The 20,421-nt window shown below is 43.5% G+C and overlaps 1 protein-coding gene across 2 annotated transcripts in view; it reads left to right on the forward strand.

The window, feature by feature from the left end:
* The first annotated feature begins 23 nt into the window (after positions 1-23).
* The window catches only part of MRPS5 (mitochondrial ribosomal protein S5), a 24,187-nt gene continuing 3,789 nt past the window's right edge, over positions 24-20,421 (forward strand). Inside the window, exons 1-10 of one of the 2 annotated variants that reach the window (XM_027967113.2) lie at positions 24-104; positions 4,679-4,759; positions 7,059-7,196; positions 10,484-10,609; positions 11,864-12,097; positions 13,804-13,838; positions 15,516-15,606; positions 16,829-16,875; positions 17,339-17,396; positions 17,703-17,765. In XM_027967113.2, coding sequence (XP_027822914.1) covers positions 47-104; positions 4,679-4,759; positions 7,059-7,196; positions 10,484-10,609; positions 11,864-12,097; positions 13,804-13,838; positions 15,516-15,606; positions 16,829-16,875; positions 17,339-17,396; positions 17,703-17,765 — 931 coding nt within the window. In that variant the 5' untranslated portion in view covers positions 24-46. Of the gene's footprint in view, positions 105-4,678; positions 4,760-7,058; positions 7,197-10,483; positions 10,610-11,863; positions 12,098-13,803; positions 13,839-15,515; positions 15,607-16,828; positions 16,876-17,338; positions 17,397-17,702; positions 17,766-20,421 lie in introns of those variants that run through there. The other variant, XM_027967114.2, reaches the window with a different exon arrangement.

Here is a 20,421-nt window from a genome sequence, read left to right on the forward strand (position 1 = left end):
GGCGGTAGGAAGGCTGCTCGGCCGGAGGCGCTCGTGGGCCTCCACCATGGCGGCGGCGGTGCGCGCTGCGGGATTCCTCCCTGCTCTGTGCGGCGCTTCGGCGGGTGAGAGCCGGGACGCTGGGAGCCGGAGCTTTGAGCCGAGCGGGAGCGGGGGTGGGGGCGGCTCTCCCGGGGCTTGCATTCGCCCGGGCGGGAAAAAGCAGGAAGCCGCAGCTCCTGGCCCCTCGCGCCGGGTTACCGGCTCATTGGGGTCTGCTGTGTGACCTTGCGTGCGTTCGCACAGGGCCTGGGTGTGTAAAGTGAGGATGGCCTGCACGAGGTCCAGGGTCCCTTCCAGTTCACCAGGCGGCTGGTGCATGCTCGGCTAAGTAAGGAGGATGGTTGCAAGCCAGCATCGCCTTCCCCGCGGGCGCGACTTGCGGGTAGATCGAGGCCAGAGAAGCTCGAAAGGGAAATAGGCTGTCCTCCAGCTTGAGGCGGATAGGATTAGTGTCAGTTCTTTCAGATTTCGGGCTGATCAATGCTCTTTATTAAAAAGAAGGATGTTGGTAGTGTCCCCCACCCCATGTTCGTTGTTTGCAGCCCGAGGAGAGGCAGCCTACTATCCTCCAGCGCAACGTTTATCTCTAGGAACCAGTATACAATTGACCTGACCTCTGATCGCTCTATTTTATTTTATTATAAACCTGCAATCCAGCATTCGTAATTGTGAAATCTAAAGATCTGTGAAAATCGAAAAGTTCTCTTTTGTAACTTGTTTTGTTAGGAAACTTGACCTGAAACCCTTTGTCGGAAAATCTGACCTGAGAAATATTTTTACTTTTGTTTATGTTTGTGACCACCTCCTCTTTTTTCAAAGTCCTGTTCAAATAGCACCTAGCATCTGCAGCTTTCCTCCCTGAGTTCTTAGGTGTAGCAGGGTCTGTCTTAAGCTCTTTATGCTTTTTTCCTTCATCTTCACAATGTCTTTATGAGATAGATACCTTTACATTCCCATTTTACAGATTAGGGAATTAGGACACACAGGTTGAGAAACTTGTTCAAGGTTAGACTGGAAGGACGTCAGGTTTTTGCAGCCATACCACCTGGTTCCAGAGCCTTTTTCTTTCTTTTTTTTAGTGTATAAATATTTTTTTCATAGTGGTTTTATTGGGATGTAACTTACACACCATATGATTCACCTTCTTAAACTATACAGTTCAGTGGTTTTTAGTATATTTACAGAGCTGTGCAAAAACATCTTCACGGCCAAGATAATCACGATGGTGTGATCACTCACCTAGAGCCAGACATCCTCTAATGTGAAGTTAAGTGGGCCTTAGGAAGCAGCATTATGAACAAAGCTAGGGGAGGTGATGGCATTCCTGTTGAGCTTTTTCAAATCCTAAAGGGTGATGCTCTGAAAGTGCTGCACTCAATATGCCAGCAAATTTGGAAAACTCAGCAGTGGCCACAGGACCGGAAGAGGTCAGTTTTCATTCCAATCTCAAAGAAAGGCAATGCCAAAGAATGCTCAAACTACCACACAATTGCACTCATCTCACACGCTAGTAAAGTAATGCTCAAAATTCTCCAAGCCAGGCTTCAGCAATACATGAACCATGAACTTCCAGATGTTCAAACTGGTTTTAGAAAAGGCAGAGGAACCAGAGAGCAAATTGTTAACATCTGCTGGATCATTGAAAAAGCAAGAGAGTTCCAGAAAAACATCTGCTTTATTGACTATGCCAAAGCCTTTGACTGTGTGGATCACAATAAACTGTGGAAAATTCTGAAAGAGATGGGAATACCAGACCACTTGACCTACCTCTTGAGAAATCTGTATGCAGATCGGGAAGCAACAGTTAGAACTGGACATGGAACAACAGACTGGTTCCAAATAGGAAAAGGAGTACGTCAAGGCTGTATATTGTCACCCTGCTTATTTAACTTATATGCAGGGTACATCATGAGAAACGCTGGGCTGGAGGAAGCACAAGCTGGAATCAAGATTGCCGGGAGAAATGTCAATAACCTCAGATATGCAGATGATACCACCCTTATGGCAGAAAGTGAAGAAGAACTAAAGAGCCTCTTGATGAAAGTGAAAGAGGAGAGTGAAAAAGTTGGCCTAAAGCTCAATAGTCAGAAAACTAAGATCATGGCACCTGGTCCCATCACTTCATGGGAAATAGATGGGGAAACAGTGGCTGACTTTATATTTTGGGGCTCCAAAATCACTGCAGATGGTGATTGCAGCCATGAAATTAAAAGACGCTTACTCCTTGGAAGGAAAGTTATGACCAACCTAAATAGCATATTAAAAAGCAGAGACATTACTTTGCCAACAAAGGTCTGTCTAGTCAAGGCTATGGTTTTTCCTGTGGTCATGTATGGATATGAGAGTTGGACTATAAAGAAAGCTGAGTGCTGAAGAATTGATGCTTTTGAACTGTGGTGTTGTAGAAGACTCTTGAGAGTCCCCTGGACTGCAAGGAGGCCCAACAAGTCCATCCTAAGGGAAATCAGTCCTGGGTGTTCATTGGAAGGACTCATGTTGAAGCTAAAACTCCAGTATTTTGGCCACCTGATGCGAAGGGCTGACTCATTTGAAAAGACCCTGATGCTGGGAAAGATTGAGGACAAGAGGAGAAGGGGACGATGGAGGATAACATGGTTGGATGGCATCACCGACTCAGTGGACACGAGTTTGAGTGGACTCTGGGAGTTGGTGATGGACAGGGAGGCCTGGCGTGCTGCCATTTGTGGGATCGCAAAGAGTCTGACACTACTGAGCGACTGCACTGACTGACTGACAGAGTTGTGTAACCATCCCCATAATCAATTTTAAAGCATTGTAATCTCCTCAGAAAGAACCTTACCCATCATGTCCTCCAGTTCCCTATTCCCCCAGCCCCCAGAAACCACTAATCTACTTTTTTTCTTCTATTGTTTGCATGTTCTGGGTGTTTCGTATAAATGAAATCATGTAATATATGATCTTTTTTGACTGTCTTTTTTCATTTATCATAGTGTTTTTCAGATTTGTCCATGTTGTAGCATAAATCAGTTCTCCCTTCTTAGGGCAGAATAATACTCTTTTCTGTGTATGTACCACATTTTGTTTATCCATTCATCACTTGAGCATGTGGGTTGTTTCTACCTTTTGGCTGTTGTGTGTAGTGTTGCTGTAAGTATTTGTGTGCAGTGTTTTTGTGTGTCTATCTTCATTTCTCATGTCTGTGTACTTGGGAGTGGAATTGCTTGATTGAATGGAGACTCCCATGTTTCACTTTTTGAGGAACTGCTAGACTGTGTTCTAAAGTCGCTGTACCTTTTTACATTCCCACCAGCATGAGGATTTTTATTTCTCTACATTCTTGTCAACACTTATTTACTGTCTTTTTAACTATAGTGATCTTAGTGGAGGTGACGTGGTCTAAATTTGTAGTTTTGATTTGCACTTGCCAGATGGTAAATTTGTATGCAGGTCAGAAAGCAGCAGTTAGAACTGGACATGGAACAACAGACTGGTTCCAAATAGGAAAAGGAGAACGTCAAGGCTGTATATTGTCACCCTGCTTATTTAAATTATATGCAGAGTACATCATGAGAAATGCTGGACTGGAAGAAACAGAAGCTGGAGTCAAGATTGCCGGGAGAAATATCAATAACCTCAGATATGCAGATGACACCACCCTTATGGCAGAAAGTGAAGAAGAACTCAAAAGCCTCTTGATGAAAGTGAAAGAGGAGAGTGAAAAAGTTGGCTTAAAGCTCAACATTCAGAAAACAAAGATCATGGCATCCAGTCCCATCACTTCATGGGAAATAGATGGGGAAACAGTGGAAACAGTGTCAGACTTTATTTCGGGGGGCTCGAGAATCACTGCAGATGGTGACTGCAGCCATGAAATTAAAAGACGCTTACTCCTTGGGAGGAAAGCTATGATAAACCTAGATAGCATATTCAAAAGCAGAGACATTACTTTGCCGACTAAGGTCCGTCTAGTCAAGGCTATGGTTTTCCAGTAGTCATGTATGGATGTGAGAGTTGGACTGTGAAGAAGGCTGAGCGCCAGGAATTGCTGCTTTTGAACTGTGGTGTTGGAGAAGACTCTTGAGAGTCCCTTGGACTGCAAGGAGATCCAACCAGTCCATTCTGAAGGAGGTCAGCCCTGGGATTTCTTTGGAAGGAATGATGCTAAAGCTGAAACTCCAGTACTTTGGCCACCTCATGAGAAGAGTTGACTCACTGGAAAAGACTCTGATGCTGGGAGGGATTGAGGGGAGGAGGAGAAGGGGATGACAGAGGATGAGATGGCTGGATGGCATCACGGACTCGATGGACGTGAGTCTGAGTGAACTCCGGGAGGTGGTGATGGACAGGGAGGCCTGGTGTACTGCAGTTCATGGGGTCGCAGAGTCGGACACGATTGAGCGACTAAACTGAACTGATGGTTAACGAATGCCCTATTTTGAGGAGAGTGTGTGAGGCTTGATAACAGGTCAGATGTGAGTGTGAAGCAGTCAGTGTGATGTGATGGCATCTGCTTGGGCAAGTGGTCATGGTGCCCAGAAACTTCATTTACTTGTTTTGGTTCTTCTATACTATAGATGTTGCTATTCCTTAGGTGTTAAAAATGTTCCTTTTCATGTAGAAATATATCTTAACCTTTTTTTTTTTAAATTTACAGGTCATTTATGGTCCAGGCAGCTTTACCTAAACACCTTTCCAACAGCTTCCATTTGGGCGTTGAAGGCTGTTCCCAGCAATGGTGAGATTATTTATCTAACTACCTTTTCTTCTAAGATCTGATGTTAAGAGTACTTCGTGTAGTTTCTAAAATGTAAGTGAATGAAGTACATTCTTTATAATAGAAATGGGTAAGGTCTAAAGAGTATTTTTCAAATTTTTAATGATAATGGCTGTTATAATTCAAGGCTCTAAGATATAACAGCCACGATTTATTGAATAATGATTTGTGTGTCAGGTTAATAGTATGTTATCTTGGTTAATCCTCACACCAGTTTTTAGTGATGGAGTTGTTATTCCCATTTTACAGATGCTAAAATGAGTCTCTTAGAGGCTAAGTGACTTGCTTCAGGTCACACAGCCAGTAATGACAGGACTGGGTCCTGAGGTGTTTTGAATATTGTGACGCCTCCTTGAAACACAGTGTTTGCAGAAGGTTTTTGTTCTTTCCTGACAGTGCCAGGCCCTCTCTTCACTCACTTTGCAAAAAGGAAGGAAGCTGGTGCTTGCTGAGCCCGTGTTATGCTTTGTTCTTGTTGTTCAGTCACTAAGTCGTGTCTGACTCTCTGACCACCGGCCATAAGCATAACATGATATTCCAGGTGGCTTGCTCAGCTGTAAGGAACCCGCCTGCCAATGCGGGAGATGGGAGGTCAATCCCTGAGTCGGGAAGATCCCCTGGAGAAGGAACGGCCACCCACTGCAGTATTCTTGCCTGGAGAATCCCATGGACAGAGGAGCCTGGCAGGCTAGAGTCCATGGGGTTGCAAAGAATTGGACAGGACTGAGGCGACTTAGCGTGCACACACTAGGTATTACGTTATACCTATATCACTACTGGTGTTGACTTTGTATTAGTTTGAGTGAAGTATACGAACCTTACCTCTTTGTGACCCTATAAACTGTAGCCTGCCAGGCTCCTCTGTCCATGAGATTTCCCAGGCAAGAATACTAGAGTGGGTTGCCGTTCCTTCTCCAGGGGATCTTCCCGACTCAGGGATTGACCTCCCACTTCCGGCATTGGCAGGCGGGTTCTTTACACCTGAGCAAGCCACCTGGGAATATCATGTCATGCTTATGGCCAGTTATGCTTGTGGCCTCTTCTGCGTGGTCTCTGGTTAGGGCAGAGTTGGAGTCTCGCTGTGTCCTTCCCAGGCTGGACTTTGCCTTTAGTCTTCCTTTCATCTTGTTAGCCCTGCAGTTGAGACGCCTTTGTGCTTGTTCAAGTGGTCCGAGCGCCTGGCTCTTCCTGCATCTGTTTCTTTGTTGTTCAGGTGATGCGTTCAGTCATAAACTACCTACTCTGCCCTTGACTCTGAGCCCGGCAGTGTCCCAACCTGAGCGGATACAGGGCCTGGAGAAGGGTTCTGCGAGGAAGGCCAGAAAGCAGCACTCTTGCTAGGGGGACAGTCCCACAGGAGGCTCTGGGGCGAGGAGAGTAATGTCTGGTGGAATGAAGACACAGTTGTCCTCCACTTTTTCTGCCTGTGCAACCACGACCAAACGACACCCTCAGCTTCCTTGTGTGTAAAATGAGGAGAGTAGTTCCTACTTTGAAGATTGCTATCTTAAATACTACACTTTCAAGGAATACCAAAAGGTTTATACCTTAAAACCATTTCCCTTTGCTAGGCCTTCTCATTTTCCAGTGACACTTTGTTTTAACTTCTACTTGGTTATATTTACAAATAGATAGTGTATATTATTCTTTTCCCTGTTAACATCGTTTTGCTAATTGAAGATTTAACTAAGCCCCATGTCTGCTTTTTCTGAGCATAGACGCAAGCACAGGTTTGATGCGATCTAAATCCCGTGGACAGAGGAGCCTGGTGGGCTACAGTCCATGGGGTTGCAAGAGTCGGATACAAGTGAGTGACTGAGCTGAGCTGAGCTGAGTATTTCAAGGACTGCAACATTAAACAGCAAGAATAAATTAATGTGTACTTGGTATTTTGTTGAACATTGAGGGGGTTACAAGAAAAACTAAAATGTGTCCAGCGTAATGGGATGTAGAGTGATTGTTGAAGACCCGAATTTATTTAAAATGAAAAGCCACTAGTTTCTATTTATTTTTAATTGAACTGTTTACTCAGCAAGCTGACAGGTCCAGAGAGATCTCCCTGTATTATCTGAGCCAGTGTCCAAAAGTTTGCTTTTATTTTTTAAAGAAAGAACTGTCCTCAAAATACGATTCTTAAAAGTTCAGCATTTTAGTGACTTGTTTTTATCAGTAAGAGTTAATTTATCGGCGCTGCCTGGCGCTGGCAGTGTTTCTGCGCAGGCGTGGAGCCTCTAACAGTTTTACTCTTGTCTACCTACAGGCCCTTTGTCATCTGCAGGAACCAGAGACAGCTGTCATTTTACCCGCTTGGCCCGCGTGCTACAGACACAGTGCTGCGTTTCTGCTCCCAGCAACTTGACGGCCCAGCAGTACAGATCCTATAGTTTCTTCACTAAATGTATGTAGTCTGGCCACAAACTTCCCATTTCATGAAACAGGAAAATAAAAGGTGCTTTGGTATCTTAATTTTTCTGCTTTTTCTTCTGCTTAAACGAATTTACACTTCAGAGGTTAATACATGATGTACAGGCATACCTCGTTTTATTGCACTTTGCTTTTTTGTGTTTTGAGGATATTGCATTTTTTGCACATTTAACATTTGTGGCAACCCTGTGTTGGAACAAATCTGTCTGCACCATTTTTTCTAACACTCTTTGCTCACTTTGTGTCTCTTGTGACATAGTCTAGTAATTCTTGCAATATTTCAAACTTTTGAGTTATTATTATATTTGACATGGTGATATGAGATCAGTGATCTTTGATGTTGCTACTTTGACTTGCTAAAGATGAACATTTTTAGCCATAGAATATTTTTAAAATTAAAGTGTATACTGTTGTTTTACACATAATGCTTTTAGACATAATGCTGCTGCTGCTGCTGCTAAGTCGCTTCAGTCGTGTCCGACTCTGCGTGATCCTATTGCATGCTAAAGACTACGGTATAGTGTAAACGTAACTTTTGTATGCACTTGGAGACCAAAAATTTGTGTGGCTCACTTGACTGTGCTGGTCACTTTGTTGCAGTGGTCTGGGGCCAAATCCAGATTGTTCTTGTTGTATTGTTGTCGCTCAGTCATGTCCGGTGACCCCATAGACTGCAGCACGCCAGGCCTCCCTGTCCATCACCAACTCCCAGAGCTTGCTCAAAATCACGTCCATTGAGTCATTGTTGCCATCCAACCATCTCATCCTCTGTCGTTCCCTTCTCCTCCTGCCTTCAGTCTTTCCCAGCGTCTAAGTAGCCAAAGTATTAGAACTTCAGCTTCAGCATCAGTCCTTCCAATGAATATTCAGGACTGATTTCCTTTAGGATTGACTGGTTTGATCTCCTTGCAGTCCAAGGGACTCTCAAGAGTCTTCTCAAAAGCATCAGTTCTTTGGTGCTCAGCCTTCTTTATGGTCCAACTCTCACATCCATACATGACTACTGGAAAAACCATAGCTTTGACTAGATGGACCTTGTTGGCAAAGTAATGTCTCTGCTTTTTAATATGCTGTCTAGGTTGGTCATAGCTTTTCTTCCAAGGAACAAGCATCTTTTAATTTCATGGCTGCAGTCACCATCTGCAGTGATTTTGGAGTCCTAGAAAATAAAGTCTGTCACTGTTTGCGTTGTTTCCCCATCTATGCACCATGAAGTGATGGGACTGGATGCCATGATCTTCATTTTTTGAATGTTGAGTTTTAAGCCCACTTTTTCTCTCTTTCACCTTCATCAAGAGGCTCTTTAGTTCCTCTTTGCTTCCTGCCGTAAGGGTGGTGCCATGTGCATGTCCAAGTTTATTGATACTTTTCCCAGCAATCTTGATTCCAGCTTGTGCTTCATCCAGCCCGGCATTTTGCATGACGTGTGTTAAATAAGCAGGGTGACAATATACAGCCTTGATGTACTGCTTTTCCAATTTGCAGCCAGTCCATTATTCCATGTCCTGTTCTTACTATTGGTTCTTAACCTGCATACAGGTTTCTCAGGAGGCAGGTAAGGTGGTCTGGTGTTTCCATTTGTTGAAGGATTTTCCACAGTTTGTTGTGATCCTCTCAGTCAAAGGCTTTAGCACAGTCAGTGAAGCAGAAGTAGATGTTTTTCTGGAATCCAGATTTATCTCCATTAAAAGTGCTTGTACTGTGAACTTTCAAGTTTTTGATGGCATTTATAGATACCATCCTTTTCAAGGAATAAAGAAAGAAAGTCAGTGTTTAGTGAGAGTTTAGTTTGAGGTTGGTAATTTTATTTCAAACCTGTGGTTCTCTTAAATGAATCAGTGTCAGTCTAAAGTTTGAGTTTAACTCTTTGCTTTGATCAGGAATACACAAAGCAGCATGTGATGTGGAAACTGACCTATTTTTCTGAGCTTCGGTTGCAAAGATTAGTTCTAATAATATGTGTATTTTGAAAAACAGGGTACTCGATAGATGCGAAACATTAAAAAATACTATAAATCCAAAACATTTTCCTCTTTTCATTTTATCAAACCAAAGGATCAAAGTGTAAGGCCTTTCAGGAAGCAAGCAGGTAGAACCTTTGAAGCCTAAGGGCTCATAAGAAAAGGAAAATGAAGATGCTCGTTTGACTTCTAGAATGTGTTTAGTATTTCAGGCATGTAGATATATGTGTCTTAGATTTTTGACTAGTACAACGTTTGTATGGCTCTGATTCTTTATTAAATTGGTAATGGAATAATTGGTCGTCATAAAATCAGTTGGTGATCACGTGAAAGGCAGAGTCCTTGTGAAGACAGTTTAAATCTAATAAACAACGTGGCTATACCAGTAAAATTCAGAAGTAATCAGAAGTAAAGAATCTGAATGTTCCACAAGTACAGAGGGGAAAATACTCTCTGCAATGTATGGCAGGAAAGATTGGCAGAGCCCAGAAATTCACAGATGGAAACAAATCAGTGGTGTCAGGGTCTGTACATCGCAGTATAAGATAATCACCTAAGAAGTACAGACGTGCATGGGCGAGGACTGACTGTCAGACCCCATGCATGCTCATCCTTCCCAAGTGTTGGTTAGGTTTTCATTAGCGTTGAAGACGAATTTGGGCATCTTGTTTTGAAGGATATACAGAAATATAGGGCATTTTCAGAATGGAGCAGACAAATAAATGATTAAGTTTTATGGGTTCAAATTGTAGAGTTGGTTCTTTGGGCTGAAGGTGAAGGTGCAGCTGCTCAGTCGTGTCCGACTCTTTGCGACCCCGTGGACTGTAGCCTGCCAGGCTCCTCCGTCCAGGGGATTCTCCAGGCAAGAATACTGGAGTGGGTTGCCATTTCCTTCTCCAGAGGATCTTCCCGACCCAGGGATCGAACCCAGGTCTCCCACATTGGAGGCAGACTCTTTAACCTCTAGGCTAGTTACAGTGGAGGCAAGAGGGCAGGGAAGAGCCCTGTCACACAGGTGATAAAATGTTCAGGAAACACATCTATAGAAAAGTAACTGGGATGTAAATGTTGGTTGTCTGTTATGCTCGGGAGGCCATATTCTGTAAAAGGAGTAGCGTCAAATCTTGGGTTTTTCAAATGGAAATCATGTGGAATGTGCAAAGGATGTTTTAATTTTGCTTTCATTGCCATAGTGATGCAGGAGACCCACCTTCTTCCAGCCGTTTTTACTCAGCAGGAGTAAGTCAGTAGGCCCTGAACCACTGCTTGAAGAAATTCTGTGACACCTGTCTCTTTACAGTGACAGCAGACGAGCTCTGGAAGGGTGCTTTAGCAGAAACTGGTGCTGGAGCAAGAAAAGGAAGAGGCAAAAGAACCAAGAGAAAGAGAAGGAAGGACTTGAACAGGGGTCAGATCATTGGTGAAGGTAAACTTACTTATGAGAACAGCGATTGTGCTCTCTAAGGTTTTTTTTTCTCTCCAAAACTTGATAGAATGTTTTACGAACTAGAAACATCAAACCATTTCTCATGAAGGGCATTAGGAAATGTGGTTTTAGAGTCCAGCCAAATGGCTTATTGCCCCATGATTCAGGGGAAGAAAATCCCATAGAAAGAGATTCATTCATTGAGCTATTTATTCCACAGGCCTTAAGTGCCCTTGTGTGGCATCTGCTGTGAAAGGCCCTGTGCTCAAAGAATTTACAGTTCAGTTGTAGAAAATTAGAATTAGCTAACTTTCTCTGCTAAGGGTTAGGAAGTAAGTATTTTCAGCCTTGTGAGCCAGATGGTCCATGTTACAACCATTCAACTCTGCTCTTGTAGCAGACGAACAGCTATAGGTAATACATAACCGGATGGGCATAGCTGTGTTCCAATAAAACTTTATTTACAAAAAACAAGTATGTGGGAGTCTTAGTTTGTGGACTGGGGATCCCCTGAATGGAAAGTGAGGAGTCTTAATTGCTTGACCACCAGGGAAGTCCCTTGATGCCTTTTTTATTTTCTTTAATCTCAGTTGCCTCTGCTAAGGAAACCACTGATTTCATTTTGATGTGTTTCCTTCTGACATTTTCTGTTGTTTTTTTTTAACTTAAACTTTTTATTTTGTATCGGGTTATAGCCGATTAACAATCCTGACATTTCTAATGCTTTTGTATACATAACCTAAGAGGAATATACATTTTCTTTTAAAAATAATTAGATCATATCACATACATATTCTCTTATACTTCATTTTTTTTCACTCAGTAATAGGTCTTAGAAGTTATTCCATATCAGGACCTACAGGGCTGCCTTATTCTTTGAGTTTAATGCAGCATATTTCATAGGTTGGATAAGCCACAGTTCATTTTGCTGTTTCAATATTGCTAGACAGTTAGATTGTTTCTCTTTTTGGCCTTTCCAAATAACACTTCAGTGGACACCCTTGTTCAAGCACACATATGCTTCATAACCGAGTGGCAGTGTGTCTCTAGGCAGTACCATTAAGTGGAATTATTGGCTGTTATGATGGGCATGTTTAAAATTTTAGTAGGCGGTGCCAAGTGGCCTGTAGAGTGAGTATATTAGTGTAAGCTCCCACCAGCAGTGTCTATCTGTATGCCCATTGCCTGGCATTTTAATACTCAAGAAATGAATGCTTTTAAAAGAATTATTTCTGTGTGTTTTTAAACCTTCAGGGCGCCGTGGCTTCCTATGGCCTGGTCTGAATGCCCCACTTATGAAAAGTGGAGCTATACAGACCATCACTCAAAGAAGCAAGGAAGAGCAAGAAAAGGTGGAGGTGGATATGGTCCAACAGAGAGAAGAGTGGGAGCGGAAGAGGAAGATGAAGGTTAAACGGGAGCGAGGATGGAGCGGAAACTCGTGGGGTGGCGTCAGTCTTGGCCCCCCTGACCCCGGTCCCAATGGAGGTAGCAGAGTCCTGGTTTCACTTATGTTGTGATGGAGAGGGCACTGCTAGTTTCTGGAATTCTTTAATATGCTTCTATTTACTCCTCTGTTTAGATTGCCCTTTTCTAAAATGAGAATTTGAATATCACTGGAATAACTTCACATTGTTAACCAACTGTATTTTATAAGACACTAGAACCCTGTAAACCAAGAAGTATTCCACAGATAGGATGCAGAGCACTGGGTTCTGGTGTCTTTCTTGTGTGGCTTCTCCGAGCCTTCGAGTGTGGTGGTGTGCATTACGCCTATTCCGAGTCACCCATAGCACGCAGTTTCCCAAGTGCTGTTGGTATGGAGCAACATGCCTTGGGAATGCTATTTTGATAACAGAAGAAACCAAATAGTTGTCATTAAGCATCCTAAAACAACACATGAAATAAAAGTTGATAATATTTATCAGATGAAATTAGAAAACAAAGCCATCTCCCCCACTGTTTCCTGAGTATGTAAAGAAGTAAAAACCATCTGAAAATTTTATTCATGTCTGTGAATAGGAGATGAGAAAGCAGGCAAGAGTTTGGCTGCTTTCTTAAGTTTGGCTTAAAGAGGAGAGGAGAGGAGAGGTTGAGATGGAGAGACTCAGGCGAGCACACTGAGGACTTAGAAGAATACTTCCACTGGGAGAATACGATATGGGGGGAGAGGAAAAAACCCCATGACCTTAAGTCCCTCTTGGGGGTCCAGATTTAGCCTGTAGATAAATGGATGAACTTGTGACATAAGAAAGGGCAGTGGGCAGAGTCTGGTGAGCTGTAATTTGGCAGTGTGAGTGTCGTCTCTCCAGAGGCTTCCTTGAGTCTTTGAGAAGGAGATGGGCACATGGACAAGTGTGGCCACCAGAGTGTGTTGATGCAAACGTAACGTGTCTGGGGCTGGCCTCAGAATTACCCAGTGGAGTGGGAATTGGACCGAATTTAGAGGAAAGAAGATTGACGTGAGTTGATAATCACTGAAGCCAGCTAATGGTACATAAACTTACATTTTGCTGGTTGTTCCATTGTCTATGGATATAGATTTTCTATAGTCAAAAGAACAGGGAGTGTTTGAAATAGCTGCTGTGGTGAGAAGAGAGAGACCTAAGTAAGAGGACGTAGAAGGCCCGCAGACAGCTGAGAGCACTCAGCTGAATTGGAGACCGTGAGTTTTTAGTGGCCCCAGTGTGTGCCATGCTTTGACTTCTCTGTTGTCGCACCCAGCAGGTCAGGTGTGGCCAGACAGCTGCACTGACTGCATCCTGGATGGTGTGGTGGAGGGGGGAGGAGGCGAGCGAGTTGAGGACATTCACAAGACCTAGCGGAAGTGGTGGACGGTAGTGTCTTGACTGGGTGGCAGAGGCTGGAGGACCAGAGGGGTGATGGAGAAAGGGGAGCGGGGGTCAAGAGTCTGGAGATGCTGGCCAAGCCCCAAGAACCAGTACCTTTGAGTTGCTGAGTGCGAGCTGGAGGGGTAGGAGAAAGCAGTCAGGAAGATGGTGGCCGGGTTTATGAAGTTAGGGGTGGAACAGTTTCTGGTAGTGATGAGGACCAGGGTGCGGCCTTGACAGTGGCACCAAAATATCTGAGATTCTCAGTGAAACGCCAGTGACCGTGCCGCTGTTAGAAAATGCTGTCATGCACTAATTACATGGACGCATTTACCTATATTCCTGTTTTTTTCCTCCCTGCAGAAACGTATGATGATTTCGATACCAGGATACTTGAGGTAGGCATGCTGAACTAAATACCGAGTTAAGCCTCCGGAGAAGCTGGGGCAGTAGATGTTGAGGGGTGCGGCAGGAGGAACAGTGGGGAGAGCCTTAGATGTGTGGCTTTCTGAGCTGTAGGGCTGCTTTGTGGGAGGAAACGGTGAAACTTCAATTCCGGTTCTCCCCTGACTGCTGCCCTTTTGGGGGGCTGCTCGTCAGGGTCTCGCGGCAAGTGGTGGTGTTGATAGCAGAGTTGGGAGACTGCGTTAAATTTCCTCCTTAAAGCAAAGGCTGCAGTAGCAGCTTCTCTCAGAATCAACTGTATCTGACACTTAGTTCAGGAAGCAGAGGTTGAGGGGAGACGTGGGGAGGGGTAGAAAGCTTGCAGTTACTGTGAATGTCCAGCTCTTGCTGAGGAAAGGTTCTGCTGGGCTGCTTATAGGCTCTTGAAACTGAAGTCTGTATCAGGTCAATTTCAATCGCTTTTTCCAGGGCATTTCCTGAAATCATCAACTTCCCTTTGAGCTCACACTTGGTATTAAATGCCATATGGAATGTGTTGAGTTTGTGATTGATTGCATACATTATTTCTTCAGTATCAATTACATTCAAGTTTAAAATACATTTACAAGTACTTTACGTCTTTGGGTCTTGGTGTACCGCTTGTGGAAGTTAGTTCCTTTGAAGAATTTTGTCCGTGGGGGTGATTTCCTTGAGCTCCCTTTTTCTTTAAGTTCACTTTATGGGAAAGGGGCCACTGCGTAAGCAGTTAGCAGTTTGGTAGTTCTTGGTGAATGTATAAATATGCCCCCAAATGTAGGTTTTTCTACAGTGCATAGCAGTCAGGTGTTTCAGAAGTTTCTGTCTTCTCTTGAGTCTGATCCATAGAGATCCACTTCTGTGCTGGTTATTTCTGAACCCTGCGTTTTATCATTTGTAAGATTGACACTTTTTCATATTTTAGCATCTCTGCTATTGGGATGTGTCAGTCAGTCGATTACCAACTGTGTTCAGGTCTAATCAGCAACTTTTTTTCTTTCATGTGGTGCCTTCATTAAAATAAGATAGACTGTGTTTTACAGTTTCAAATCTCTTTAGAAGTTATCTCAGTCAGATCATCTAACCAGCTTGTGAAATAAGAAGAGAAAGTCCTATTTCCATTTTACTCCTGAAGAGCCCAGATGGAGGTTTCCTGTGGAGGAAGTGTGCTGTTTGTGCTCGTGGGAGTGAGGGATGGTGTGTGTGTTCACTGTGTGTGTGTGTGTATGTGTCTGTGTGTTCTCTGTGTGTGTCTGTGTGTGTGTCTGTGTGTGTGTGTTCACTGTGTGTGTCTGTGTGTGCGTGTGTGTTCACTGTGTGTGTGTTCACTGTGTGTGTGTGCGTGTGTGTGTCTGTGTGTCTGTGTGTGTGTTCACTGTGTGTGTGTCTGTGTGTTCACTGTGTGTGTGTGTATTCACTGTGTGTGTGTGTGTTCACTGTGTGTGTGTGCGTGTGTGTGTGTTCACTATGTGTGTGTGTGTCTCTGTGTGTGTGTGTGTTCACTGTGTGTGTTCACTGTGTGTGTGTGTGTCTGTGTGTGTGTGTGTCTGTGTGTGTCTGTGTGTGTGTGTGTGTCTGTGTGTCTGTAGGCTCCTCCGGTTCCCTACTCCAGAATTTCCTTAAGGGGTAACATGTATGGCCATCTTGTCCTCTAGGTGAGAAATGTTTTCAACATGACCGCCAAGGAGGGAAGGAAGAAATCCGTCCGCGTCCTGGTCGCTGTGGGCAACGGCCGAGGAGCCGCAGGTGCGGGGTAGGGCATGAGGAGCTGGGTGCTGGGGCTGGACGGGCACGGCCTGCGCGCAGCTGTGCCCTCAGTGGCTTCAGGCTGATTCCACTGACTGTCTTTTAGTGGCTCAGGCTCGCAGACCTTGTGGTGAGCCCAAGTAATGCCTTAGAGGGAAAAGAGAGCTCTTCCCACACCTGCTTTTCCCCATGAGGACGGCGACTGTTTTAAAAGGCTGAAGACCCGGGTGCATTATGTGTGATAGTGGAAGAAGACTGGGGGTGGGAGAGAGACGGCAAATATCCGCAGCAGGGACACGGTTACCAGGAGAGCGTGCGTGACCGAGCATTGTGGCACTTTACAGCCAGTAAACAGTTACGGGAAATTGCTCACCAAAGAAGCGTTAGGCCGAACAGACAAACTGAAACCACTTCACATAAGACTAACATAATCCCATTTTTAAAAAGTATGTTTATGTGCAAAGAAAAGCCTATAAGGATTGGAAGAGTATGCACTGAAAAGATTAAGAATGTTTAATTAGTATGTTTGCCGGTTCCTCAGATTTCTTCTTGATACTCTTCAGTAAAGTTTCCACAGTGAACATCTGTTTTTGAAATGGACACATGAATGTGTAAGGGAAAGAAAACTGGAAAACTGCCTATTTACATCCATACTGACACTTTATTTATTTATTTTTTCATACTGACACTTTATAAAACAGGTATTTATAATACCTGTAGATAGAATGTTGCCAAAGGAAACGACTCTTGAACAGTTCCTTTTCTACCCAGAAATTCTTTCTCCTATACCACCATATATTTTCTGTAGAGATGACCTGGTTTCTTTATTTTTTCCGTCCTGGGTCTCTGCTGCTGTGCGGGCTTTGCGCTGCCGGTGTTGAGCGGGGCGCTCTCTAGTTGCCGTGCACGAGCTCCTCATGCAGCGGCCTCTCTTGTCGCAGAGAAGGCTCTGGGTGCGGGAGCTTTAGTGCTGTGGCTCCTGGGCTGCAGAGAACAGACTCAGTAGCTGAGGTGCACAGGCTCCACCGCGTGTGGGATCTTCCCAGATCAGGGGTCATGCCTGCGTCTTCTGCAGGCAGATTATTTACCACTGGGCCGCCGGAGAAGCCCAACAGTGAGCTGCTTGTGCATGTCATTTATTGTACTTTTGCAAGTATACCGATAGGGGAAATTTCTTGCAGTGAAATTGCCACCTCAAATATTTTTACTTTTTCTTTAAAAGGTTTTGCCATTGGGAAAGCCGCTGAACGGGCAGATGCTTTCAGAAAAGTATGTACATGTTTTTCTTTGTTAACAGTAAAAGATCAATAATGTCTGTGCTAGACTTCGTGGGAACCATAGAAAAATACTTACTGTCAAAAGTTACTGATCTCATAAAAGGCAATTTCAGAAGGGCCTGTGTTCTTGCATCATTTCTGAACTTGTGATTGCTTACTGGGACTATGAGATAGTGGGGAGTGTTTGAACACTGACAGAATGTTAAACAGTATTAAGGAATTATTGATTTGGTTTTGGTTTTGGGCTTTTTATTTCTTTTGCTGTGGTAGTGATGTTATTATTTTTTTTTTTTCCAAAATTAAATCTTTGACTTTTGGAAGCATCTACTGAAACTTTGGTGTAAATTTGCAGTTTCCATAATAAAATATTTTATAAAAGGTATTTTTTGAATCTCTGAGAAAATGTAAATTCCCAACAAGAGATCTAAGAAAATGATTTTCCTTCTTTCTTTCAGGCAAAGAATAGAGCCGTTCACTATTTGCATTATATAGAACGATATGAAGACCATACCAGTGAGTGTTTATCGTTTCTTTTAAACTTTTCAGGCTTACACTTGTTTCTTTATATGTGGCAATATGTCTCTGTGGGTATTTTTGTGTTTCTCTGCATGTTACTACCTTCTTTCACATAAATATATAAAATGTAGAAACGAAATTGCTCTCATGAGAAGGTTAGTAATGAGTGAAATCAGAGTTGGTTACTCATCCGTGGCCGACGCATGATGGCTGCTTAGGGTCGTGTCGGTTGCTTTGTGGTGTTTGCAAGGGCATTAAAGCTGTACCCCTAACCCTTCCTATGTTTCTGTTTTTACCCTCCAGTATACCATGATATTTCCTTAACATTTAAAAGGACACATATCAAGATGAAGAAACAGCCCAGAGGTAACTAAAAAAATTCTTATGATGTGTTGGAGGGAAAGCAGAGAAACTGTACCAGTTTCATCCTGACCCCTGTTTTTGCTCACCTTTGCCTAAACTCATTTTGAAAACACCAAAATGGACAGGCCTAAGTTAGAGTTAAGTAGATTAGGTTTTTGGGGAAGTAAAAAGCAGTCAGCCTTGGGACTTCCCTGGTGGGCCAGTGGTTAAGACCTCAAGCTTCCAATGCAGGGAGCTCAGGTTCGATCCCCATTTGGGGAACTGAAATCCCACGTACTGCAAATCACGACAGAAAATAAATGAATAAAATGTATAATTCAATGACTTTTTGTAAAAAAAGTAGTCAAGCTACCTAGACTCATATGATCACACATTCCAGGGGCAGCTGTAGGTGGGAAGAGCACTTGGTGAACAGGACACAGCAGCTGGGGGAGCAGCTGAGTTTGTAGTGGGAACATCGGTTCAGTCAGTCAGTTCAGTCGCTCAGCCGTGTCCGACTCTTTGCGACCCCATGGACGGCAGCAGCCCAGGCCTCCCTGTCCGTCACGAACTCCTGGAGTTTACTCAGACTCACGTCTGTTGAGTTGGTGATGCCATCCAGCCATCTCATCCTCTCTTGTCCCCTTCTCCCGCCTTCAGTCTTCCCCAGCATCAGGGTCTTTTCCTGATGAGTCAGTTCTTCACATAAGGTGGCCAAAGGATTGGAGTTTCAGCTTCAACATCAGTCCTTCCCATGAATATTCAGGACTGATTTCCTTTAGGATGGATTGTTGGCTCTCCTTGCTGTCCAAGGGACTCTCCAAAGTCTTCTCCAACACCACAGTTCAAAAGCATCAGTTCTTCAAAAGCATTGGTTACTCCTAGAGAATTCACTGATGGATGCTACAGATGGTTCTTTTCCAATAGTGTATTCAGTTCCATTAATTTCCTCTCATCATTAAGTGTGAATTGAACAACTTTGGTGAGCCGGGTGCACACCAGGCTCTGAGGATCTGGAGATGGGCCCTTGTCCTGTCTTGGGAAGAGCAGTCAGTCAGAATTTAGGGTCATGGGGCTATGCCAGTTATGCCCAGTATACTCAGGCAGTAGAATTCTTAAACATTCTGATGTGTGTTTCACCTGTGGTTCTACAGTAAAAATGGTTTTGCGTAACTCTAGGTAATATCTGAAAAAGTCGGGCTCAGGAGATAGAATGCACACAGGATTTAAGTTTTTCATGCCAAAGCTTCAGTACAGCTTTGCTAGAGTCATGGCATGGAAATAAGAAAGAAAAAAAAAAATCAAATGCAGCACCAATTATATTAGTGCACCTGAACTTGCCTTCTGCTTCAAAATCATGAGTAATCATTCATATGCCAGATAATACAAACATTTATCATTAGAAAAAGTATTGAGTTGAGCATTTGGACATTAAGGTTTAAATCTGTGCTGTCCCATTTGGCTTTTGAGTACGTGAAAGGTGGCTTCTGGGAGCCCCTGTGTCAGATACCACCAGATTTCAAAGACTCCATATGAAAAAATAAATAAATAAAGGAATAGCTCAAAAATATTATGGTATTGATGACATATTGAAATGATAATGTTGTAGACATACCTCCTTTGAAAACATCTTTTAAATATGTGAGTGAGTGAGTGAGTGAAGTCGCTCAGTTGTGTCCAACTCTTTGCAAGCCCGTGGACTGTAGCCCCCCTAGGCTCCTCCGTTCATGGGATTCTCCAGGCAAGAATACTGGAGTGGGTTGCCATTTCCTTCTCCAGAGGATCTTCCTGACCCAGGGATCGAACCCAGGTCTCCCACATTCCAGGCAGACGCTTTACCGTCTGAACTGAAGGGTTTAGAGGCCGTCAAATGGACATGACCTATAAAGGCAATTTTGATGGTTTTACATAGTAATAACCTCTAATGGAAGAGAACGCAAATGGGAACTATTTGAGATACATTTCTATGTAAAATGTAGTTTGCACATAATTCAGCATTTCAAATGAGCACTCTGCAACCGAGACCAAATATCAATCATCTCTTGAGGTTTTCTACTATGTACCAACATCAACTCTACATAGGAACAAATGTTACCCCTGCTTTTTTCTTCTATATCAAATGTCCTGAAGCCTTTGTGTCTCTCTGGCGCGAGGCCGAGTTTCTGAAGGCACGTTCTAGTATAAACATCATCGATGGGGTAGAGAAGGACCCGGTCAGTTACACTGTACAGTCTCAGGGCCAGGTGGCCGGAGTAGAGGAATCTGCTTCCTTGAGGAATCCGCCTCCTCCTGCATAAGGCGGGTAGACGCCAGTGTAAACAACTTCGGGGATGTAGTACTTGAGTTTCTTATCCCGATGAGGTCCAGCATTATGAATCACGTCACCAATAAACAAAATCTTTGGCTTTGTTCCCGGATAAGCTGTTCAAGTAATTGAGGAGTAAAAATGTAATTCAAGTACAAATGTTTCTGCAGGATAATTTGGAAACATATATATGGCTTGCATTTGTGGCTTGCGTAATGTTTTTGTTAGACTTGTTATTTGGATACATCTTTATCTGAATGATTTTTGAAAGACTGCTGGTTCTAATTGCAGAAGTTACTTTTTTTTTTTTTTTAAAATCTTTCCTGTCTTCTGATTAAAGCTGTATTTTTCAGCTCAGCTTTAAGATATGTGCTG

The sequence above is a fragment of the Ovis aries genome, chromosome 3 (assembly GCF_016772045.2).
Source record: "Ovis aries strain OAR_USU_Benz2616 breed Rambouillet chromosome 3, ARS-UI_Ramb_v3.0, whole genome shotgun sequence".
NCBI lineage: Eukaryota > Metazoa > Chordata > Mammalia > Artiodactyla > Bovidae > Ovis > Ovis aries.